General features: G+C 36.4%; 1 protein-coding gene across 1 annotated transcript in view; it reads right to left on the bottom strand.

Moving 5' to 3' along the window:
* Nucleotides 1-4,541: 4,541 nt before the first annotated feature.
* Nucleotides 4,542-26,195, bottom strand: part of ABCB7 (ATP binding cassette subfamily B member 7) — a 161,419-nt gene continuing 139,765 nt past the window's right edge. The window contains exons 13-15 of the mRNA XM_008158871.3: nt 12,632-12,735; nt 12,114-12,221; nt 4,542-5,275 (exon numbers count right to left, since the gene is read on the bottom strand). Of these exons, the coding sequence (XP_008157093.1) occupies nt 5,060-5,275; nt 12,114-12,221; nt 12,632-12,735 (428 nt within the window). The 3' untranslated portion in view covers nt 4,542-5,059. The remainder of the gene's footprint in view (nt 5,276-12,113; nt 12,222-12,631; nt 12,736-26,195) is intronic.

The following is a 26,195-nucleotide window of genomic DNA, read 5'->3' as shown; positions in this document are numbered from 1 at the left end:
ACTCCAGGTTTTTTTTCCCATTTGTATGGAAAATTTTTTTCTATTCCTTAACTCTCATCCTGTGTGTGCCTTTTGTTTTAAGGTGCATTTCTTGTACACAGCATATAGTTGGGTCATGTTTTTGTATCCATTCAGCTACCCTACACCTTTTGATTGGAGCGTTTAATCCATTTACATTTAGGGTTAATATTGATAGGTTCTTATTTATTGCCATTTTAATTCTATATGGCTAGGTTTCTCTGTCTTTCTTCTTCTCATTACAGCAATCCCTTTAGCATTTCATGTAATGCTAGCTTGGTGGTAATGTACTCCTTTAGCCTTTGTGTGTGTGTGTGTGTGTGTGTGTGTGTGTGAAACTCTACCTTTGATCATCCATTTTGAATGATAGCTTTGATGTATATAGTAATCTTGGTCTCAGATCCTTGCTTTCCATTACCTTGAGTACTTCATGCCCTTCCCTTGTAGCCTGTAGAGTTTCTGTTGAGAAATCACTTGTCAGCCTTATGGGAACTCCTTTGTAGGTAACAGTTTTCTTTTCTCTTGCTGCCTTCAAGATTCTCTTTGTCTTTAATTTTTGGCATTTTAATTATGATGTGTCTGGGCCTGGGCCTATTTGTGTTCTTCATGCTTGGGGTTCTCTTTGCCTCCTGAAGTTGTGTGACTTTTTCCTTTACCAGGTTAGGGAAGTTTTCTGTCATTATTTCTTCAAACATTTCTATGCCTTTCTCCCTTTCGGCCTCTTCTGGCACACCTGCTATTTTAATATTGTTATATTTCACGTTGTCCCACAGCTCCCTTAAGCTTTCCTCCTGTTTTTTACTTTTTTTTTTTTTGGTTCTCAGATTGAACGATATTTTGAACTCCGTCTTCTAATTCACTGACTCGATCCTCAGCTTTCCCTAATCTGCTGTGTATTCCTTCTAATGAGTTCTTCATTTGTGTTATGTCATTCTTTATTCAGACTGTTCTGTTTTCATAGCTACTATATCTTTTTTTCATGCTGTTGAGCATATTTACCATCATTACTCTGAAACTCTGTTTCAGATAAATTTCTCTCTGCTTCATTTATCTCTTTTTCTGGAGAATTCTCTACTTCTTTCATTTGGAGGTTGTCTCCTTATTTTGGCCTTCTATTAGGCAGATCTACCACTTCTCAATCTCTAGTGCAGGACAGTGTTAAAAGCTGTTTCTGACTAATTATATCAGGCATAGACTCAAAGCCTCCAGAGACTCCCTCTACCTACAGACTGATGGATTCTGACTTGAATTCCCCCCCCACCCCCAGGCAATTGTCTTCAGGAAAGGCAATATTTTTTTCAACAGGGTGAGGCAGTTGCTTCTGCCTGGAGGATAATTGTTATTTTTAATCTCTTAAGTGGCCTCAGGGCAAGGTGTTTCCCAATAGGGTGTGTCAATGGTCTTACCCCCAGGCAAGGCAAATATGTATGTGGGAAAGATGTCCTCTACTGAGGGAATGACTTAGCCCAGGAGACTTGGGGTGTCTGCCTCCTGAGCTCTATCCCCCAAGTCCCCAGTTCTGGCTTCTGCTTTCACAACTCCAGTCCACTTCACGCTCCCTCTGCCTGAGCACAAGGTAGGTGGCTCCAGAGGGAATTTTGTGCATTGGCCCTTTAAGAGGGTGTCCGAATTTTCAGCTGTTACTCTCTAGCAGACTGCACCCTGCTACTGTTCACAGCCAGATGTCATGTGGGTACCCTCCTCAGTTTTGATGCTCTCTGCTGGGGTCCCAGCTTGGGGTTTAGATCCCAGAGTTTTCAATGGCAACCCCCCACATCTGAGATATGTCTCTGGGACTTCAGTTGCTGTCTGTGGGTGTCCATCTAGCCCTTTTGCACCTCAGTATCTCCTACCAGTCTCTATGCAGTCTCCACTTTCAGTCCTCAGGTTTCAGGGTTCTGTCATGTGAGTTTTCCATTGATTATTCCAGAAGTTTTTCTGTATTTTAGTTGTAATACCAGTTTGTTCCTGGAAACATGTCCCTACAGCATCCACTTACTCTGACACCCATTGCTGATTATACTGCTGTAAGAGCAAACTGTCAGTAAGGGTCTCTCTCGCTACTCTTAAACTAATTTGGTCTAACTAATCAGTTTCAAACAGTTTTTTTGACTTAATAGTGTCAATACCATTTACATTCAAAATCTACATACTTAAAGCAGAGAGAAAAGGGACCTTAATCTATAATTTAAGAAAGCTGCCATTACATTCAAATGCTTGCAACTACTAATCCACAACAAAAGTCCTATGATAAAGCTACAAAGTTGGAGAATTATGAATATACACTGGCAAAAGCTGCTACTCACTGACACAGCCAGCAATTAGGAAATATGGCAGTATGGGCAAAGTGATCCAAGACAAGGAATCACATAATCTTGACCTATCTTGTCTTTAAAGTAAAATATATTTTGAACTAGACATCTTTACAAACTGAATTTTGTCAGTATCTAAAGGGAAAGGCAAAATATTTATCTTAGGGTATATAAAAGGTACAAATCCCTGAAGAAAAGTAAATACATACTGTGAGCTCGTCCAAATGCTAAGATTTCTTTCTGATTCGAAGAAATGACCCTCAATTTCCAAATGAGCTCATCTGCTCACCAAGTTATTTCTATGTTAAAAACCTTCAAGAAGACATCTGGCCCATTTTTATGATCCCAAATTACCTCAGTTTCAATTTAATTGTTGTAAATTGGAATTCCCTTACGAAGAAAGTAAATGTTTAAAATAATGGGATGAGATAAACCCTATCATCATGCTCCATTTTAAGAGCCTCTTTTTCAAAACTCCAACTTATCCCAATACATAAAAAACTATGTTGCAGCCCAGCCAGTGTGGCTCAGTGGTTGAGCATCAAACTATGAATCAGGAGGTCATGGTTAGATTCCATGTCAGGGCTCAGTCCCCAGGAGGAAGCAGCCAATCAATGATTTGCTCTCATCATTGATATTTCTCTCTCCCTCCTTCCTTCCTCTCTGAAATCAACAAAATATATTTAAAAAAACTATGTTGCAGTACTGATTTGTAAAATTTATACACTCAATGTAATATTGTAATGTAATTACAGTAAAAGCCTTTTTTTCTAGCCATTTCTTCTGAATCATCCTAGAAAGCTTTCCTTTCATTTTCATTAGTCTATTATTTCACTGTAAGGAATCACCTTAATATGATGAAGAGAAAAATATTTAAGACTTAGTTATGACCCCTACAAAATATGTGCGTTTCGGGTAACTTTTTATTAGCTGAAAATATTGGTTAATGATCACAATGACCCAATGGTCTAGAAACCACTTCCAATCATACGGAAAAATAGTGCTTCAAATCCCTTACTGGGGAAATTGCTCCAACCTAAAAACATTCCTATTTTTCTTTGACTAAATGTTTCACAAATTGCAGAATCACTTACTTTGAATCTCACTATTCACACTCAAAATGAGTATTTCTAATGGCTACTTCAATCTTACCTGCTTGATTATACAGCTAAGCTAAATCTTTTCCATCAGCATCCTTGGAAATGTATAGAAGGAGTTAACATCTATCTAGATTAAGCATATTTCTAGTAATACAGCTGATTTGTTCAAAGGAATTGCTTTTTTTTCCCTTCAGAAGAGTAATAATGTCTGTGGCTTCAGACTAAGAAATGTTCATTCCTACCCCCATTTTTCAGTTGATTATACATCTCAGTATTAACTACAACTTCAAAAGCAACATCCTGCATCACTTAGTCTAGTGTCAAAGACTAACAGTGAAATACTGGTTGCAAGGTACTTATCAAATTGCCTTTATATAACAAAACTGGATACTCAAGTTAGAAAACACACTAACCTATAAACCAATAAAATAACTACTTTAAAATCTTTTCTGATAAATAAAGGCTCTTAATGTAGTCATGTGGTTGGTCATGAAATACAGTTTCTCAAACTGAATGATTACTACCAAATAAATGAAAGAAAATTCAAATTATAAGAGAGAAGAGATTTCTCAGTGAACATATATCAACATTTTATTATTTCCAGCAGGTAAAACTTGAATATTTCATTTGGGCTCCTCCTGTTAAATCAAGCTTAAAGGGACTCATTAAATTAAATTACTGAAAAAGAGGAGACATTGAAATAAAGTAACTCTGAAGTGTCAATACAGATTAGAGTCATGTTCATCTAACCCTCTCCTATTTATCTAAAGGTCTCTAAAAGTGCTTTAAGTGGATGTTGCCATATTTATGTGTGAGCGTGTGCACACACACATGCATACACACATCTCATTTACTTGTTTCTTTGTGTAACTTCGGATAACAAAAGCAGTATATTTAAGGTGGAAACAGAAAAAGCTATTAACTTCTGAGGCTATTACTGCCAGTATGGCAAATATCAAATTACATCAGGGTTTTTTAGTCTTTAAGGAGAAATATATAAATTTTGGTCCAAAACAAAAGCAATATCTTATTTTGGTGGAAAAAAATAAAATTCTCACTACTAGATGATAGTTATAGTGCTGGTTAATGACGAAGAACATTCTTTACTAACACGAGAATTGAGTTTTTCCTCAAAAAGGTTATAGTGGAAAACACTAAAAATATAAGTAAAGATATCTATTATAGAAGTATTTCAATGGAGGTTGCAGAAAAGAAAAACAATGAACCTTACTGTCCTCTTTTTTAAATTAAAAAAAACAACAGACATTTTCCACCTAAATTGTCAGCATAAAGGAGGTTTTAAAAACTGTAAAAATTTGGAAACCAATTTGATTAATCTGGTTGTGAATATCATCAAATGGCTATCAGGCCTCAAAAATGGAAATGGGATAAAGTCAAATAGTAACAAAAATAATGATTTGAGCAAAATGAAGGCAATAACAAGAAAATAATTTGGGGCTAAATATAGTTAAAAGATTGTAAAAGATATAAAGCTCAAATCCACTTTCAAATAAATCTTATCTAAAGAAGGAGTATGGGTAATGGGAATATATAATTTTTAATGAAACAATTTTGCTTCAGTGCAAATGTATAGTCAAAAAAAACCCCAAAGGAAATGTCTCATGTGACTTAGCAGGAACAGTTTCCACAGCCTTTCACACTGTTCACAATTTCTTCTTGTAGTTTCTTCCTTTCTTCCTCTTTGGATACATTTTCTTTCTTTGCATGCCATTTGGAGTTATCAAGGTTCTGCATATGGCTGCTCTGTGTATGCCACATTTCTGAATAGATACTGCCAGGATTAGCAAGCAAACCATGATGGGTACCACGTTCAGCTACTTTACCCTAAAAAAAGCAAAAACAAATGAAACATAGAGAAAGGTCATACAACTAGCAAAATAACTGAAAATACATAATATTTTCTAACTAAAGATCACATCTTTATCTATTCAGCTATTGATGGACACCTAGGTTGCTTCCTATTTTAGTTATTGTAAATAATGCTAAATGAACTTAGGGATGCATATATCTTTTCAAATTAGTATTTGCTTTCCTTGGATAAAAATGTAGAAGTGAAATTGCTGATTTGTATTATGGTTCTATTTTTAAGTTTTTTGAGAAATCTCAATACTGTTTTCTATTAATGGCTGCAACAATTTATAATCACATCAACAGTGTATAAGGGTTACCTTTTTTTCCAAATCCTTGCCGACACTTGCTAATTGACTTTTTGATAATACACATTTTGACAGGTGTGAGGTGGTATCTCATTGTGGTTTTTATTTGCATCTCCCTAATCATTAGTGATGTTGAGCATGTTTTGATGTCAGTTGACCATCTGTATATCTTCACTGGAGAACTACCACATGCCCTCTAACCATTTTTTATTGGATTCTTTTTGTTATGGGGTTATATAAGCTCCTTATATATTTTGAATATCAACTTCTAATGGGATATATCATTTTCAAATATCTTTTCCCATTTATCACTGTGGAGATTCTTTTTATTAATTTGATGAAATCCCATTTGTTCATTTTTGCTTTTGTTTCTTTTGCTCGAGGGGGTGTATCTAAAAAGATATGACTATGAATGATGTCAAATAATTTATTACTTATGTTTTATTCCAGAAGTTTTATGGTTTCAGGTCTTACATAAGTCTTTAATCCATTCTGAGTTTATTTTTGTATGTGGTGCAAGAGAGGGATCCAGTTTCATTTTTTTGCACGTATCTATCTAGTTTTCCCAAAACTACTTATTGAAAAGACTCTCCTTTCTCCATTGTATATTTATGTCCATTTGTCGAAGATTGACTGTATAAGTGAGGGCTTATTTGCGGGTTCTCTATTCTGTCCCATTGATGTGTCTGCTTTTGTGCCAGTGCCATACTGTTTTGATTAATATGGTTTCATAATATAGTTCGAAACTAGGGAGCATGATACCTCCAACTTTGTTCTTCTTTCTCAAGATTGCATTGACTGTTTGGGGTCGTTTGTAGTAATATTTTAATAAGGACAGCAATGAATCAGTAGATTGCTTTGGGTAGTAAATACATTTTAATGATATGCATGGTATAACCTTCCAATTATTTGTGTCCTCTTTAACGTCTTTCTTCAGTTTCTTACAGTTTTCAGAGTATAGATCTTTCACTGTTTTTAAATTTATTCCTAGGTATTTTATTCTTTTTGCTACAATTGTAAATATAATTGGTTTCTTAATTTCTTCTTCTGATTATCTGTTACTAGTGTATAAAATTATGAAAGATTCCTGTATATTAATTTTGTATCCTGATACTTGACTGAATTCACTTATTAATTCCATTAGTATTTTATGGAGTCTTTAGTGTTCTCTAAATATAGCATCATGGACTCTACAAAAGAAAACTGTCACATATGTTTTAATAATCCAATCTTAAAACACATGTGACAGTTTTACTTCTTAACTTGCCAATTTTGATGCCTTTTGTTTCTTTTTCTTGTGTTAACTGTTGTGGATAAGATTTCCAATACTACGTTGATCCTGGACTTTTGTTTGATGAAAAGTTTTTCCATCATTACATCAATTTCCTTGCTAGTTATCTATCGGTCTGTTCAGATTTTGCTTATTCATGGTTCTTTCTTAAAAGGTTGTATGTTTCTGGAAATTTATTTCTTCTAGCTTGTGCAATTTGCTGGCATATTACTTATTGTATTTATAGTATTTTTTAAACAATCCTTTTAAAGGATTATTACAAAGAATTTCTGTGGTGTTGGTTGTAACCTGCCCTCTTTCATTTCTGATTTTATTTATTTGGGTTCTTTGTTTCTTGATGAGGATGGTTAAAGCTTTATCATTTTTGTTCATCCTTTAAAGAACCTGAACCATCTCCTATTTTCATAGATCATTTCTATTATTTATTGGTATCTAATTCATTTATTTCTGCTCTAATCTACATTATTTACTTCCTTCTACTTAGGGTTTTAATTATTCTTCTTTTTCTAGTTCATTTAAGCTTAAAGGTAATTTGTTTATTTGGAATCTTTTGTGTTTCCTGAGGTAGGCAGGTATAGCTATAAACCTGTTAGTACTGCTTTTGCTGTATTATAAAAAATTAAGCAGTATTTTTCTCTTTAATTTGCTTCAAGGTAGTTTTTGATTTCCACTTTGATTCATTGGTTGTTTAATACCATGTGGTTTAGTCTCCATGTGACTGTATTTTTTCTAGTTTTCATCTTATAGTTGATTTCTAGTTTCAAACTGTTGATTGGAAAAGATACTTGATATGATTTCTTTATTCAACCATGGAGAATGTTTCATGTGTACTTGAGAAGAATGTGCATTCTACAGTTTAATGAAGTGTTCTTTAAATATCTATTAAGTTGATATGATCTAATGTGACATTTAACACAAATTCTCTATTAATTTTCTATCTGATAAATCTATTGTTGATAGTGGGGTATTAAAGTCCCCTACTATTATTGTATTGCTGTCAATTTCTCTATGTCTGTTTTACTTGCTTTACATATTTAGGTACTCCTATGTTGGATGCATTGATATTGATTGTTATATGTTCCTGGATGGACCCCTTTATATAACAGCTTTTTATCCTTTTACAAACTTTGTTTTCAAGTCTATTTAGTCTGAAGTGAGTATTGCTACCCCTGCTTTCTTTTCATTTCTATGTGTACAGAATAGCTTTTTCTATCTCTTTACTTTTAGTCTATATGTCTTTCTATCTAAAATGAGTCTCTTGTAGGCAATATATAAATGGGTCTTGTTTTTTAACCCATTTAGCTACCCTATGTCTGATTGGAGCAAGTAGACTCTTTACATTTAAAGTAATTATTAATAGGCACGTGCTTATTGCCATTTGTTTTTTGGTTGTTTTGTAATTCTTCTCTGTTTCTTTATTCTCCTGGTCTCTTTCCATTAGATTTACTAGTTTTCTTTAGTGTTTTCTTTGGGGGGAGGAGAGGGATTTATTCCTTTATCTTTATTTTTGTGTGTATTTTTTTCTAGGTTTTTGGTCTGAGGTTACCATGAGATGCATACATATACATCTATATCTATAGCACACTATTATAAGCTGATAGGCCTTTAAGTTCAAACACATCCTAAAAGCACCAGCATCTTACTCACTACTCCACCATTTATGTTTTTGATGTCATATTGTATATCTATTTTCTGTATCATCTATTTATTGTAGTTATAGCTAATCTTGCTATTTTTGTCTTTTAACTTTCATATTAGTGTTTTAAGTGGCTGATTCACTGTTAATTCTCTATTTGCTTCTATATATCTGTGGTTTTTTTTTCTTTCCTAAAGTTTCTTATTTCTGGTTATGGTCTTTCATGCATAAAGACCCCTTAAGATAACTTGTAAGACATGTTTAGGTGATAAACTCCTTTACTTTTGCTTGTCTGGAAAAATCTCTCCTCCAATTATGAACAATAACTTTGCTGGGTACAGTATTTCCAGGTTGTAAGTTCCCTTCTTTCAGCAATTTAACCATTCCCTGACATTCCCTTCTGGCTTGTAAAGTTACTGCTGAGAAATCAGCTGATATACACTTATGGGGTTTCCCTTGTATGTAAATTATTTTCCTCTTGCTGCTTTCAAGACTCTCTTTATCCTTACCTTCTGCCGCTTTAATTACAGTATGTCTCAGTGTGGGCCTCTTTGGGTTCATCTTGTTTAAAAGTCTCCGTGCTTCTGGGACCTGAGTGTTTCGTTTCCTTTGGCAGATTAGAAATGTTCTCAGCCATTATTTCTTCAAATATACTTTCTTCCCCTTTCTCTCTTGTCCTTCTGGTATCCCTATAATGTGTGTATCCCTAGAGTGCTTGATGTCACAAAGGCCCCTTATACTATCCTTGTTTTTGAAAATTCTTTTTTCTTTTTACTATCCTGATTAGCTAATTTTCACTATTCTGTCTCCAGATCACTACTCTGTTCTTCTGTATTAACCCTTTGCACTCGCTTGCTTTTTTCTCGATTCCTTTATTCTACTCGGGATTTAATTTTTTAAATACCCCAGATTTTACAAAGCGTGGCAGTAGAATAAAAAACTGGAGTTTCTTTTCATACAAACTTATTTATTTGGATTTTTTTATATTTCAAATTATTGATACATTTAAAGAGTATAAAAAGAGCTGCTACCGATGCTAACCGTGTCAAGTCACACTCGACATCCGAGTGCAAAAGGTTAAATCTGCTGTTGATTCCTTCTAATTGGTTTTCCATTTCAGTTACTATATTCTTTATCATTGGCTTTTTATTATATTTTCTAACTCTCTTCTTTCTGAGTTTCTCTATTGTACTCTCAAGTTTGAAAAATCCAAATTTTTCTGGATTTTGCTCTTGTTCCTTCATTTGGAGCATATTACTCTATTATTTTGACTTTCTCTGTTTGTTCCTATAACATAGATGTGATAGGTATCTCTCCAAATATTGAAAAAGTGGCCTTTATGTAGACTGGGTGCCAGTTGGTTTAGGTAAGCTGGTTCAAATCAGGACTGGAGTATGTGGCACCTTGGTTGTAGGTTAGGGGAAGAACAGCCTGGTATGCACACATCTATGGTAGCTCCCTGTTGTTCCAGCTCTTTGACTATGGAACAGTCATAGCAGGGCAGCCCTGTGGGAACACACAGCAGTAGCCTCATGTGTGTAGCACTGTAACCTGTTGGACCCACTGAATCAAGCTCCAGCTGGGGGGACTAGTAATGCACTAAGGCGTCAGTTGGAGCACATAGATAAGAGTTCCTGCCTGCATTATCCAAGTGGAGGGAGATGAAAACAACAGCATTCACAGATTCCTCCTATCCTGGAGAGTCCTCAGATCCCAGAAAGGTCTCACAGTTTCTCACCCTTCTCTATGAAATCTCTCATTTGTTGTGCAGAAGCTATTTAATCAACCCTCTTTTTTTTTTTTTTTTGCTTGTCTTAGAGGTCTCCCTTTATTATCCACTGATAATTAAAAGTTGTGCATTAAAAAGCTGACTTGGGAGTGGCCTTTTCAACTGTTGGGTTTCACTGAAGGATGATCACATGGGTAGCTGGTCTTTTTGTTGAGGCCCTCAAATTCAAATATCTTTTTTTCTGAGGCTAACTTTTTTCTCCAGAGAAGAATCTTCCAATTATCTGATGATGAGGGAAGGAGTGATGATAGCAGAAATAAACAACTGGTTGGCAAGGTTCTTGGAGCCAGTGGCACGAGACAGTCTGTGTGGTCTTGTTTTTTTGGTATGTTTTGATTCCCACTTAATCTAGCCCCTCATTGTTAATTTGTTTGGTAACCTGAATGTGTCCAGAGCCTCTCTGACTAAATTTCATGACAAGCAAAAATCTAGCCTTTTGCCAAGGCTGGGAAGGGGTAAACACTAGGCTTTACAGGGTGAGGAAGGGTCTTAGGAATGCTATTCTTTTTCTTTCTTTCTTTCTTTTTCTTTTTTTTTTTTTGTTAATCCTCACCTGAGGAATGTTTTCCATTGATTTTTTAGAGAGAGTGGGAGGGAGTGAGGAGGAGAGAAAGAAACATTGATGTGAGAGAGACACTTCCATTGGTTGCCTCCTGAACCCACAACCCAGGCACCTGCCTTTGACCAGAGATCGAAACCTTGAACCTTTGGTGAACAGGCCAATGCTCTAACCACTGAGCCAATAGGCCAGGGCAGGAATGCTTCTCATGTAGACTCAACATTAATATTATAAGAGACTTCTGACAGAACAAATGAGGTCACAGTAGTTTCACTAGAAAATAAAAATCTCTGATCTTCAAGATCATGCAATTACAAAACCATCAAATTATGAACCCAAAGATATTTTAGGTACAGGTGCCATAATCATTAATAAGTTATTTCCAATTATAATCCAAACTCCAAGTGGCATGTAATATAACTGTATAAATACTGTGAACCCCATGTCATGAGGCAGATAAGCACATGCCTGCTAAAGTACTAACATTTTATAAGAAAAGGCTTTATTTGCATAACTGCATAAAATTGGAAAGTTTAGTAAAAAAAAAAAGCACAAAACAGCAGATTTTATTTCAGATTCTTGAACATCAATGAGATAATAAAGCATATCCACAAAATTTCCCATTTAAGATATTCTGGTTGAATCATAATGGGGGAAAATCACTTCATTTTCTAATGAATGCACACAGTGATGAACAAATAAACAAAAAGACCTAGGGTCTCCAATACACAGGAACTTATAAAGGGAATAATATATACACCATAGAACATCATACACAACATTTAGTGGCATGAAAAATTCTATCTCAGTAACTTAATATGGAAAGTATATGAGAATGTTTTTTCTCCCTTAACTCCCAGTACTCAGGGTTTCAAAAATGATAAAGAATTGAAGGTTCATTTATTAGGAGAGAAAGATAATCAAAGAAAATGCTGCATGAAATAATAATGTTAGATAATGTACCAGGGGTGGGAAGAAGTCCTTATAGAAAGTAGAAAAGAGAAACTATTACAATTTTCAAATATACCAATCACAATAGCAGTACTTTGATTTGTTTATGACATTTAGACAGTACACTTTTATATTAATTCCCACAGAAGAGAGACAGTGGGCTGTCCATTTTATTATTTTCCACATGAGAAAAACTATTAGAGAAACTATTTCATTTACTTATGTTTGTTAAAATTCACAATGTTCTTCAAATACTAAACTTTAGAGTTAAATCTCTTACCTTGTCCAAGACTATGATTTCATCTGCATCAACTATTGTTGACAGTCTGTGTGCAATGAAAATAGAAGTTCTGTGTTTGACTGCATCCCTCATGGCACCAAGAATTGTCTGTAAGATTGGCAACAAGAGTAAGAGGAAAAAAAAAGATCTATCTATTAGGTAAATGTAAATTAAAATAATCATATATTCCCTAAAGGAACACATAAAATGTCAATTAATTTTATATTACATAAACTTTATACCACTACCAAATATTTTACCTAATCTATATCTATATATACAGTTCCAAAAGAAGGCATACTTGCAAATGAACTGAACAATGTGATCTTTCAATGCAGTCTGCCATTCTTACTATCAACAATTGCTATCTGGGAAAAAATGGCTAAGTGTTTTGCTCTATAGCACCTCCCATTGAAGTTCACTCAAAATACAAAAGAATATAGCTATTTTATCAAAATTTCTAAGGACAAATTAAAGCATTGATTATTGAAGAGTTTTATATTTTCACCATCATTTACCTCTTCAGTAATTGAATCTAATGATGAAGTGGCTTCATCATAGAGAATAACTTGAGGGTCCTTCAAAATGGCTCTTGCAATTGCTACTCTTTGCTTTTCTCCTCCTGGTTAAAAAAAAAAAATTAGTTTAAGGAAGCATAACATAAAGACATATTTTATGTTTCTAGTATTTGCATAGGATATAACCATCAAATAACACCTTCAACATTTACCTTCTCAGTTACAAGAATTAAATTTATACATGACATCCTTTGACAAACTACATTCCTTGGAACATAAATGTAGTTTTTGATTCTGACTTCCTGGCAAGTGAAACAATGAAGAGGGGAAGTAAAAACTTTGATTCCACAATTATTCCTCAAACCAGAAATATGCTCATTACATTTTACTTTATTCTTTTTATTTAAACATATTTTTATTGATTTCAGAGAGGAAGGGAGAGGAAGAGAGACATACAAACATCAATGATGAGAGGGAATCATTGATTGGCTGCCTCCTGCACACCCCCTATCGGGGACCAAGTCCACAACCCAGGCATGTGCCCTTGACCAGAATTCGAACCCAGGACCCTTACGTCCACAGGTCAACGCTCTATACACTGAGTCAAACTGGCTAGGGCTACATGTTACTTTATATTACTTCCCCAGAAACAGTAATCTCAGATAGAAAAATTTCATTATTAGAGATCTGAAAAAGCCAAAAACAAATTCAATACCTGAAACCTGAAGACATAAAACAATTTCTCTCTTAACATTAAAAGGTACCATTCAGCCAGTATTCTCAAGAATTTTTTGTCATAAAGCTATTATTTTTGTAGCACACTTCAAAATTAAGGGTACATACTAGATACCTCTTATGTAACCTTAGTTATTTACTATTGGGTCCTTGGCATTTAAAAATTTTAAAACAGAAACAGTTTTGGGTGGTAAATACAATGCAATATACAAATGATGTATCATAAGAGTTGTATACTTGAAATCTATATAATTATATTAAATGTCACCCCAATATTTTAATGGAAAAAAAAAGGACTTACTGGACACTGAGAGGCTGTTTACCTCAGCGCGCACCACTGCGACTAGACCACACACCCACACAGGGCGATAGAGCCACCTGATTTTAGACTCTGGGAAAGCGCACACGGAAGTCTATTTTCCGCAGTGCATGAGTGGACCTCCTGACGACACAGGGCGGCTGTCCAACCTGGTCCCCCAAGCTGACTGGGGATCCTGATTCTCCATGCGAGAGGCATCACTGAGCACCAGTGACTTGACTCTGTTTCTCATCGCGCGTGCCTGGGATCCCTGATTCCCAGTGCACGCACACTAAGAGCCAGGTACTCCAATTGTTGGCGCATGCGCACATAGGGAACCTGATTTTCGGTACAAGGCCGCACCAAGCAACACAGACTCTGATACTCGATTCTCGGCACAGGCACGGGGCGGGTGGGGGGATGACTCTGACTCCTGGCACACGCTAGGGGACTCTGATTTTTGGCACACACTAGTGGGGTCTCTTTTTCAGTGCGGTAGGTCCCTGATACTAGTTGCATGCACCAGACTGCACTAAGTGCTGGTGTCTCTGATCTTAGGCAAGGGTGACTCACACCAACCCACGGCAGCCACATGTCTTGGTGTCGGAGTTCTTCAGTGACACTCAGGTGGCGTGAAGCTCCCACTGCACACGGCCCAGGCCCCGGCAACTCCGTGTTTGAAACTTATGGTGATAGTTAGAATGGGGAGACAAAGACACAATCCCCAGAAGAAAGAAAAAGAAGAATCGACAAGAAAGGAAATAAGTGAAAGGGAGGCATGCAGCATGACAGAAAAAGAAATCAGAGTAATGGTCTTACAGGTCATACACCAGATGGATAAGAAAATCAACAACCTATGCAAAAATCAGGAAGAAATCAAAAGTGATATAGCTACAATCAAAAACACCATGGAAGGTTTCAGCAGTAGACAAGAAGAAGCAGAGGACTGAATTAGTAAGTCAGAAGATAAGGTAGAGAAACAAGCCCAAACTGAACAGCAACTGGAGAAAAAATTTAAAAAGCAGGACGAGAGCCTATGGGACCTTTGGGACAACACAAAATGAAGTAACATACGTATAATAGGGCTGCCAGAAGGACAAGAAAAGCAGCAAGGATTAGAAAATATATTTGAAGAAATAATGACAGAAAACTTCCCTGATATGGGGAAGAAAAGAGTCACCCAAGTACAGAGAGTCCCAAGCAAGATGAATTCCAAAAGACACACACCAAGACAGACTACCAATCAAAATTGAAGGGGAAATTAGGAGCTTCACAGACAAAAAAAAAAGGCTAAGGGAGTTTATTACTACCAAACCAGCAATGCAAGAAATGCTAAAGGGAATGCTGTAAAAAGAAGAAATAGAAAGGGAGGAAGGAACACAGGCATAAAGTACAGAAATGACTACAAACAAGCACCTATCAATAATAACATTAAATGTAAATGGATTAAATGCTCCAATCAAAAGAAATCCAGTGACTGAATGGATTAAGAAAACAAGACCCATATATATATGCTGTTTACAGGAGACCCAACTCAGTACAAGGGACTTACATGGACTGAAAGTGAACAGATGGCAAAATATCTATAAGGCAAATGGATATGAAAATAAAGCTGGGGTAGCAATACTTATATCTGACAAAATAGACCTCAAAGTGAAAAGCATAACAAGAGACAAGAAAGGACACTTCTTAATTCTAAATGGATTGGTAAAACAAGAGGATATAACTCTGGTAAACATTTATGCACCCAATGAAGGAGCACCCAAATACATAAAAAAACAACAACAACAACTTCTGGAAGATATCAGGGGAGAAAATGACAGCAACACAATCATAGTAGGAGACTTTAATACCCAATTAACATCACTGGATAAATCCTCTAGACAAAAAATTAGCAAAGAAACATCAATCAAAAAGACTCGCGAGATCAGATGGACTTAATTGACATCTTTAGAACATTCCACCCCAAAACTACAGAATATACATTCTTCTAAAGCTCATATGGGACATTTTCAAAGATAGACCACATATTGGCACACAGGCAAGTCTCTCCAAATTCAAGAGGGTTGAAATCATATCAAGCAACTTGTCAGATCACAAGGGCATAAAATTAGAAATCAATTACAGTAAAAAAAAAAATCACAAAAATTCAAACACTTGGAGGCTGAATACCATACTATTAAACATTGAGTGGATTACCAAAGAGATCAAAGAAGAAATAAAAAACATTCTGGAAACAAAGGACAATGAAAATAAAACAATCTAAAATCTTTGGGACACAGTGAAAGCAATCCTGAGAGGGAAGAGTTCATACGATTAAAGGCCTAACTCAAAAAACAAGAAAAAATGGTCATAAACCATATAACTCTGCAACTTGAAGAATTAGAAAGAGAGCAACAAGAAAAGCCCAGAGTGAGCGGAAGGAAGTAAATCATAAAGACCAAAGCAGAAATAAATGACATAGAGACTAAAAAAATAATACAAAAGTTCAATGAAACCAAGAGCTGGTTCTTTGAAAGGATAAACAAGATTGATGAACCTCTAGCCAGGCTCATCAAGAAGCAAAGAGAGAAGACCCGAGTAAACAAAATCAGAAATGAAAGAGGTAAAATAACAACAGACCCCACAGTAATATGAAGAATCATAAAAAAATACTATGAGCAACTTTATTTGAAGAAACTGGTCAACCTAGAAGAAATGAACATATTCCTAAAAAAATACAACTTCCAAAACTCAACCAGGAGGAATAAAAAAAATCTGAATAGGCCGATAACTATGGAGGAAAGTGAAGCAGTAATAAAAAAAACTTCCAACAAACAAAAGCCCTGGACCAAATGGCTTCACAGGGGAGTTTTATCAAACATTCAAAGAAGAAATAAAACGTATCTTCCTCAGACAATTCTAAAAAATTCAAGAGGAAGGAGCACTTCCAAGCTCTTTCTACAGAGCCAGCATTACCCTAATCCTAAAACCTGATAAAGATAATACAAAGAAAGAGAATTACAGGCCAATATCCCTCATGACCAAAGATGCCAAAATCCTCAATAAAATTATAGCTAATCGAATCCAGCATTGTATTAGAAAGATCATACACTGTGACCAAGTGGGATTTATTATGGGGATGCAAGGATGGTACAATATCCACAAATCAATAAATGTGATACACCACATAAACAAATTGAGAGATAAAAACCATATAATCATATCCATTGATGCAGAAAAAGCATTTGACAAAATCCAACAACCTTTCTTGATAAAAACTCTCAGCAAAGTAGGAATAGAAGGACTATACCTCAACATAATAAAAGCCAAATATGACAAACCCACAGCCAACATCATACTCAATAGGCAAAAACTAAACCCATTTCCCCTAACAACAGGAACAAGACAGGGATGCCCGCTCTCACCACTCCTCTTTGACACAGTACTGGAAGTACTAGCCATTGCGATCAGAGAAGAAGAAATAAAAGGCATCAAAATTGGAAAAGAAGAAGTAAAACTGTCCTTATTCGCAGATGACATGATACTGTACATATAAAACCCCAATGACTCTAACAAAAACTAGTAGATTTAATAAATGAATTCAGCAATGTAGCAGGATACAAAATCAACACCCAGAAGTCAATGACTTTTCTATACACCAATAATGAACTCACAGAAAGAGAAATTTAAAAAGCAATCCCATTTACCATTGCAACAATAAAATTAAGATACCTAGCAATAAACTTAACCAAGGAGACAAAGGACTCATAAAATTCCAGGACACTAAAAAAAGAGATAGAGGAAGACATGAACAAATGGAAGAATATACCATGTTCATGAATTGGTAGAATCAACATCATTAAAATGTCCATACTACCCAAAACCATCTACAAATTCAATGCAATCCCCATTAAAATACCAAGGGCATACTTCAAAGACTTAGAACAAATTCTCCAAAAATTCTTCTGTAATAATAATAAAAAAAAGACCCTGAATAGCTGCAGCAATCTTTTTTAAAAAATATATATTTTGGTTGATTGTAGAGAGGAAGGGAGAGGGAGAGAGAGATAGAAACATCAATGATGAGAGAGAATCACTGATTGGCTCCCTCCTCCACGCCCCCTACTGGAGATTTAGCCCACAATCCGGCATGTGCCCCTGAATGGAATCGAACCTGGGACCCTTCAGTCTGCAGGCCGACGCTCTATCCCCTGAGCCAAACCAGCTAGGGCAGCTGCAGCAATCTTGAGAAAGAAGAACAATGTTGGAGGGATCATAATACCAGATATCAAGATATACTACAAAGCCACTGTTCTCAAAACTGCCTGGTGCTGGCACAAGAACAGACATATAGACCAGTGGAACAGAACAGAGAACCCAAAAATCGACACAAGCCAGTATGCTCAATTCATATTTGACAAAGGAGGCAAGAGCCTACAATGGAGACAAGATAGTGTCTACAATAAATGGTGTTGGGAAAACTGGGCAGATATTTGCAAAAAAATGAAACTAGACCACTAACTTACACCATACACAAAAATAAACTCAAAATGGATAAAGGACTTAAAACGTAAGATGGGATACATCATAAAAATCTTAGAAGAAGCCATAGGCAGCAAAATATCAGACAGCTGTTGTAGCAATATATTTACCGATACAGCTCCTAGGGCAATGGAAACTAAGGAGATAATAAACAAATGGGACTACATCAAAATAAAAAGCTTCTGCACAGCAAAAAAAAAAACAAAAAACCACCAAGACAACAAGAAAGCTCACTGCATGGAAGAACATATTTGTCAAAGTTAACTCTGATAAGGGTTTAATCTCCAACATTCACCATTCTGGATGCCATTAAGAACATTCATGATTCATGGGAAGAGGTTAAAATATCAACATTAACAGGAGGTTGGAAGAAGCTGATTCCAAACCTCATGGATGACTTTGAGGGGTTCAAGAATTCAGTGGAAGAAGTCTGCAGATGTAGTGGAAATAGTAAGAGAACTAGAATTAGAAGTGGAGTCTGAAGATGTGACTGAATTTCTGCAATCTCAAAATAAACCTGTAATGGGTGGGGAGTTACTTCTTATGGGTAAGCACGGAAAGTGGTTTCTTGAGATAGAATCTATAGCTGGTGAAGATGCTGTGAAGATTGCTGAAGTGATGACAAAGGATTTAGAATATTTTATAAACTTAGTTCATAAAGCAGCAGCAGGTTTTGAGAGCATTGACTCCGATTTCAAAGAAGATCTGTGGGTAAAATGCTATCAAACAGCATCACATGCCAAAGAGAAATGGTTTGTGAAAGAGTCAATTGATGAGACACACTTCATTATCTTATTTTAAGAAATTGCCAGAGCCACTCCAACCTTCAGCAATAACCAACCCTGAGCAGTCAGCAGCCGTTAACATAGAGACAAGACCCTCTACCAGTGGCCACCCTGCCAAGACTGGGAGTCATAGCAGTTCTATCTAATACAAAGAAACAAACATAAGGAGACAGCCAAAATGGGAAAACAAAGAAACAGGACCCAAGTGAAAGAATAGGAGTAATCTTCAGAAAAAGAGCTAAATGAGTTGGAGGCAAACAATTTATCAGAAACAGAGCTCAAAGTAATGGTTATAAGAATGCTCGACAGCAAAAAAAAAAAAAAAAAAAAAAAAGGACATAAAAACCATGAAAAACAATCAAATGGAAATGAAGAATACCATAGTTGATATGAAGAACACATTGGAAGGAATAAACAAAACAGTAGGCTCCATGAAGAGAGGCCCGAATAACAATTTTGAAGACAAAGTAGAAAAAAAATCACCCAATCACAGCATTAAAAAAATAATTAAAAAGAACGAGAAAAGTTTAAGGCAGTGGTCGGCAAACTCATTAGTCAACAGAGCCAAATATCAACAGTACAACGACTGAAATTTCTTTTGAGAGCCAAATTTCTTAAACTTAAACTTCTTCTAACGCCACTTCTTCAAAATAGACTCGCCCAGGCCGTGGTATTTTGTGGAAGAGCCACACTCAAGGGACCAAAGAGCCGCATGTGGCTTGAGAGCCACAGTTTGCCAACCACGGGTTTAAGGGAACTTTGGAACAACATGAAACAACAACATCTGCATCATAGGGGTACAAAGAGAAGTAGATAGCAAGAAAGGGATAGAGAACCTATTTGAAGAAATAATGACAGAAAACTTCTCTAAACTGGTGAAGGAAAAAGTCATACAAGTTAAGGAAACACAGAGAGTCATAATCAAGAAAAACCCAAAGAGGCTCATACCAAGACATATCATAATTAAAATGGTCAAGGTTAAAGAGAAAGTATTTTTTTAAAATATATTTTAATTGATTGCAGGGACCAAGGGAGAGGGAAAGATAGATAGAAACATAAATGATGAGAGAGAAACATTGATCAGCCGTCTCTTGCATGCCCCACACTAGGGATAGAGCCTGCAATCCAGGCATGTGCCTTGACTGGGAAATGAGCTGTAACCTCCTGGTTCATAGGTCGATTTTCAACCACGGAGCCATGCCGGCTGGGCCAAAGATAGAATCTTAAAGTCAGCAAGAGAGAGACAGTGAATTATCTATAAGGGAGTTCCCATAAGGCTGTCTGCTGATTTCTGAATAGAAACACCAAAGGTTAGAGGGAATGAGGTGAAGTATTCAAAGTAATGAAAATCAAGGATCTGAACCCAAAACTACTCTATTGAGCAAGGCAATTATTTAAAATTGAAGGTTAAATAAAAAGCTTCCCAGACCAGAAAAATAAAAGCTAAAGAAGTTTAGTACCACCAAACCAGCATGGCTAGAAATGTTAAAGGGATTGCTTTAAGAAGAAGAAAAAGAGGAACATAAAGTATAAAGAGAAAAATGGCAATAAGTACCTACCAATAACATTAAATGTAAATGTCAATTTAGGTTCTCTGCCAATTTTTAAACTGGATTTTTTTTCTTCCTTTTGTTAAGTTGTATGAGTTCCTTATATGTTTTGGATATTTACCCTTTACCAGATGTGTCATTGCCAAATATGTTAGCCCAGGACCTAGGTAGAAATTTCTCTAAAGTGGACATATAGATGGCTAAGAGGCATATGAAAAAATGCTCAAAGTCACTATCAGAGAGATGCAAATTAAAATGACAGAATGACTACCCATCAACAAATCAACAAATGACAAGTACTGGCAAGGATGTGGAGAAAAGGGAACCCTAGTACACTCCTGGTGGAAATACAGACTGATGCAGCCATTATGAAAAACAGTATGGAGCTTCTGCAAAAAATTAAAAATGGAACTCTCATTTGACCCAGTGATCCAACTTCTAGGAATATATCCTAAGAAACCCAAAACACCAATCAGAAAGAAGGTATGCACCCCCATGTTCATAGCAGCACAATTTACAATAGCTAAGATCTGGAAACAGCCCAAGTGCCCATCAGTAGATGAGTGGATAAAAAAGCTGTGGTACATTTATACCATGGAATACAATGCAGCAGTAAAAAGGAATAATCTCTTACCCTCTGAGACAGCATGGAGGGATCTGGAGAGTATTATGCTAAGTGAAATAAGTCAGTCAGAGAAAGACAAGTATCACATGATCTCACTCATATGTGGAATCTAACAAAATAAACTGATGAATGGAGTGGATCCAGAGACATGGAAGCATGGATCAGAGTGTGGAATCTCAGAGGGAAGGCAGGGGAGGGTGAGTGGGTCGGAGGTGATTAACCAAAGAATTTGTGTGCATATATGCATAACCCATGGACACAGACAATAGGGTAGAGATGGCCTGGGGTGGGGTGCGGGTGTGGACTAGAGGGGGTCAATGGGGGAAAAAGGAGATATATGTAATACTTTCAACAATAAAGATTTTTTTTAAATAAATAAGAAAAAGGGAAAAATGTAAATGGATTAAAAGTTCCAATCCAAAGATATAGAGTAGTTGAATTGATACAAAATCTCAACCCATATACTAGTATAACCTGTCTACAAGAAAACCACCTCAGAAATAAAGACTTACAAAGGCTTAAAGTGAAGGAAAGAAAACTATTCCATTTAAATGAAAACAAACAAAAAAGCTGGTGTAGCAATACTTATATCTGACAAAATAGACTTCCAAACAAAGACCAGGTAAAACACAAAGAAGGTCATTTCATAATACTAAAAGGATGGATCCAACAAGAGGATATAACCCTGATAAACCTATATGTATCCAAAATAGGAACACGTAAATAAAAAAACTCTTGGTGGACTTAAAGGGACAGATGGACAGCAATAGAGTCATAGTAGGGGACTTTAACATGCCACTATCTTCTATGGATAGATCTTTCATAATATCAACCAGGAAACAGCAACCTTAAATGATACACTAGGTCAAATGAATTTAATTGATATTTATAGAATGTTTAATTACAGAACAAAGCAGCAGAATATACATTCTTCTCAAGTGCACATGGGACATTCTCAAAGACAGACTCCATGTTAGGACACAAAAGAACATTTAAATCACTTCCAGTATGTTCTCCAACCCCAACAGCATGAAACTAGAAATTAGCCACACACAAAAAAAAACTCAAAAAAATTAAAACACAGGGAGGCTAAATAGCATGTTATTAAACAATGAATAAGTTACCAATGAGATTAAGGAAGAAAAACAATTACCCAGAAACAAATGAAAATGAACACGCATCCCAAAAATCTAAGGGACACAGGGAAAGAAGTCTTGAGAGTAAAGGTCAAAGCATTACAGGCCTAACTCAAGAAGCAAGAAAGACTTCAAGTACAAAATCTAATCCTACAAATAAAAGAATTATAAAAAGAACAGCAGGAAAAAGCCCACTGTAAGTAGTGGGAAGGAAATGATAAAAATCTGAGCAGAAATAAATGACATAGAGATTAAAATAAAAATATCAACAAAACCAAGAGCCGGTTCTCTGAAAAGAAACACTGATGAACCTTTAACCAGATTAATCAAGAATGAAAGATAGAGGACCCACATAAATAAAATCAGAAATGAAAGAGGCGCTATTACAACTGACATCACAGAAATACAAAGGATTGTAAGAAAATATTATGAACAACTATATGCTGACAAATTGTACAACCTAGGTGAAAGGGACAAATTCCTAGAAACATACAATCTTCCAAAACTGAAATCAGGAAGATCCAGAACCAAAAGCAACTAATGAAATCGAGGCAGTAATAAAAACAAGAAACAAAACAAACAAAAAACAACCCCCCCCTCCAAAACAAAACAAAACAAAACAAAAAACAAAAAAAACTGCCAGCAAACAAAAGTCCTGGACCAGAGGGCTTCACAGGGGAGTTTCACCAAACATTCAAAGAACTAATACCTATCCTCCGCAAACTATTACAAAAAAATCCAAAAGGAGGGAAGACTACCAAGATCTTTTTACAATGCCAGCATTATTCTAATTCTGAAATCAGATAAAGAAACTACAAAGAGCCCAGCTGACATGGTCAATGGTTGAGCATCTACCTATGAACCAGGAGGTCATGGTTCGATTCCCGGTCAGGGCACATGCAGGGGTTGCAGTCTCAATATCTGGTGTGCGGCATGCAGGAGGCAACTGATCACTGATTCTCTCTCATCACTGATGTTTCTATCTCTCTCTCTCTCCCTCTCTGAAACCAATAAAAATATATTTTTAGAAAATCATAGTCCAGTATCCCTGATGAATACAGATGTAAAAATCCTTAATAAAATATTAGGAAATCACATCCAGCAGTACATTAAAGAGATCACACACCATGACCAAATGGGACTTATTCTGGTGATGAAAGGCTGTTACAATATTCGCAAATCAATCAATGTGATACATCACATAAACAACAAAAAAAGATAAAAGTCACATGATCATATCAATAGAAGCAGAAAAAGCACTCAATGAAACCCAGCACCCATTTATGATAAAAACTCTCAGCAAAGTGGAAATAGAGGGTTCATACCTCCACATAATAAAGGCCATTTATGACAAACCTACAGCTGATATCATATTCAATGGTCAAAAGCTAAAAATGTTTACCTTAAAATCACAGGGGAAAACTTTCACCACTCTTATTCAACACTAGAGGCCCCGTGCATAAAATTCGTGTGGGGGGTAGGGGGTGTCCCTCAGCTCAGCCCTCACTGTCTCCAATCTGAGACTCCTTGGGGGATGTCTGATTGCTGGTTTAGGCCCAATTCCTCTCACAATCCAGGACTGCTGGCTCCTAACCACTCGCCTGCCTGCCTGATTGCCCATAACCACTCTGCCTGCCAGCCTGATAGCCCCCTAATTGCTCCCCTGCTGGCATGATCGTCCCCAACTGCCCTCCCCTGCTGGCCCGATCTCCTCCAACTGCCCTCCCTGCTGGCCTGATTGCCCCCAACTGCCTTCCCCTGCGGGACTGAGGGGACTGAGGCTGGATGAGGCTGGATGCTGCGGGGACTGGATGAGGCTGGGCTGAGGGGACTGAGGCTTGATGAGGTGGGGCTGAGGGGACTGGGGGACTCTGGCTGGATGAGGCGGGGCTAAGGGGTCTAGGGGAGTGAGGCTGGATGAGGCAGGGCTGAGGGGACTGGGCACCGCCATCTTGTGAGGGTGTGATGGTCAATTAGCATATTCCCTATTTATTAGATAGGATGGAACTGGAAGTTCTAGCCACAGCAATCAGAAAAGAAGAAGAAATAAAAGGCATCCAGATTGGAAAGGAGGAAAAAGCTGTCATTATTCACAGATGACATGATACTGTATATTAAAAACCCTAAAGACTCCTCCAAATAACTAGCTCTAATAAATGAATTCAGCAAGACAGCAGGATACAAAATCAATGGCATTTTTATATACTAATAATGAACTCCCAGAAAGAGAAACTGAGGAAAAAAATCCCATTTACTATTGCAACAAAAAAATAAGGTACGTAGGAATAAATTTAATTAAGGATGTAAAAGACCTATACTCGAAAAATTATGGGACACTACAAAGAAATTGAGGAAGATACAAATAAGTGGAAGCACAGACCCTGTTCCTGTATTGAAAGAATTAACATTAAAATGTCCTTACTATCCAAAGCAATCTATAGATTCAATGCAATTAAAATACCAAGAGCATATTTCACATATCTATAAAAAATAATCCAAAAATGTATATGGAATTAAAAAAAAAGATCCCAAATAGCCACAGCAATCTTGATAAAGAGGAGCAAAGTTCAAGGTATCACAATACTGGATATCAAACTATACTACAAGGCCATTATAATCAAAAGAGTCTGGTACAGGCATAAAAACAGGCATATAGACAAAAGAAACAGAATGCAGAGCCCAGAAACTAACCTATGTCTCTATGGACAATTAATATTTGACAAAGGAGGCAAGAGTAGTCAGTCTCCTCAATAAATGGTGCTGGGAAAATTGGAAAGTTACATGCAAAAAAATGACAGTAGACCACTAACTTACACTATACACAAGAATAAACTCAAAGTGGATAAAAGAGTTCAATGTCAGTTGTGAAATAATAAAAATCCTATAAGGAAATATAGGCAGCAAAATCTCAGACAGCTCTCATAGCAAGATGTTTACAGATACATCTCCTAACACAAAGGAAACTAAGGAGAAAATAAACAAATGGGACTACTCAAAATAAAAAGCTTTTGCACTGCAAAAGAAACCATCAACAAAATGAAAAGAGAACCCACTATATGGGAGAACATATTTGCCAATGATATATCTGATAAGGGGCTAATTCCCAAAATATATAAAGAACTCATACAACTCAACACCAGAAAGACACACAAATCCAATTAAGAAATGGGCATAGGACCTGAATAGACACTTCTCCAGAGGATATACAAATGAAAAAAATGCTCATTGTAATTAAACATTAGAGAGATGCAAATTAAACCACAAATACATATCACCTCACACCTGTCAGAATGGGTACTATCAATAAATCAACAAACAGCAAGTGCTGAGGAGGATGTGTAGAAAAGGGAACCCTAGTGTACTATTGGTGGGGAATGCAGAATGGTGCAGCCACTGAGGAAAAGTTTATGGAGTTTCCTCAAAAAATTAAAAGTGGAACTACCTTATGACCCAGTAATCCCACTTCTGGGAAGATATCCTAAGAATTCTGAAACACCAATCAGAAATAATATGTTCACCCCTATCATTGCAGCAATATTTAAAATAGCCAAGATCTGGAAACAGCCCAAGTGCCCATCAGTAGAAGAATGGATAAAAAAAGCTGTGGAATATTAACACAATGAAATACTATGCAGCTGTCTCATCAAAAGATATCTGAACCTGGAGATTATTATGCTAAGTGTAATAAGCCAATCAGAGAAAAAGACAAATATCATATGATCTCACTTATATGTGGAATCTAATGAACAAACTAAACTGACAAACAAAATAGAACCAGAGACATGGATACATGGTATAAACTGACAGATGAGAGGGGAGGTGGGTGGTACAGATGGGATGACAGAAGGTGAAGAGAATGGGCAAAGAACATATATGCACTGACCATGGACACAGACAACAATGTGGTGAGG

This window comes from Eptesicus fuscus, chromosome 1, assembly GCF_027574615.1.
Source record: "Eptesicus fuscus isolate TK198812 chromosome 1, DD_ASM_mEF_20220401, whole genome shotgun sequence".
Classification (NCBI taxonomy): Eukaryota; Metazoa; Chordata; class Mammalia; order Chiroptera; family Vespertilionidae; genus Eptesicus; species Eptesicus fuscus.
Note: the sequence above shows the minus strand (reverse complement) of the source record. Positions and strands in the feature narration are given on the sequence as shown.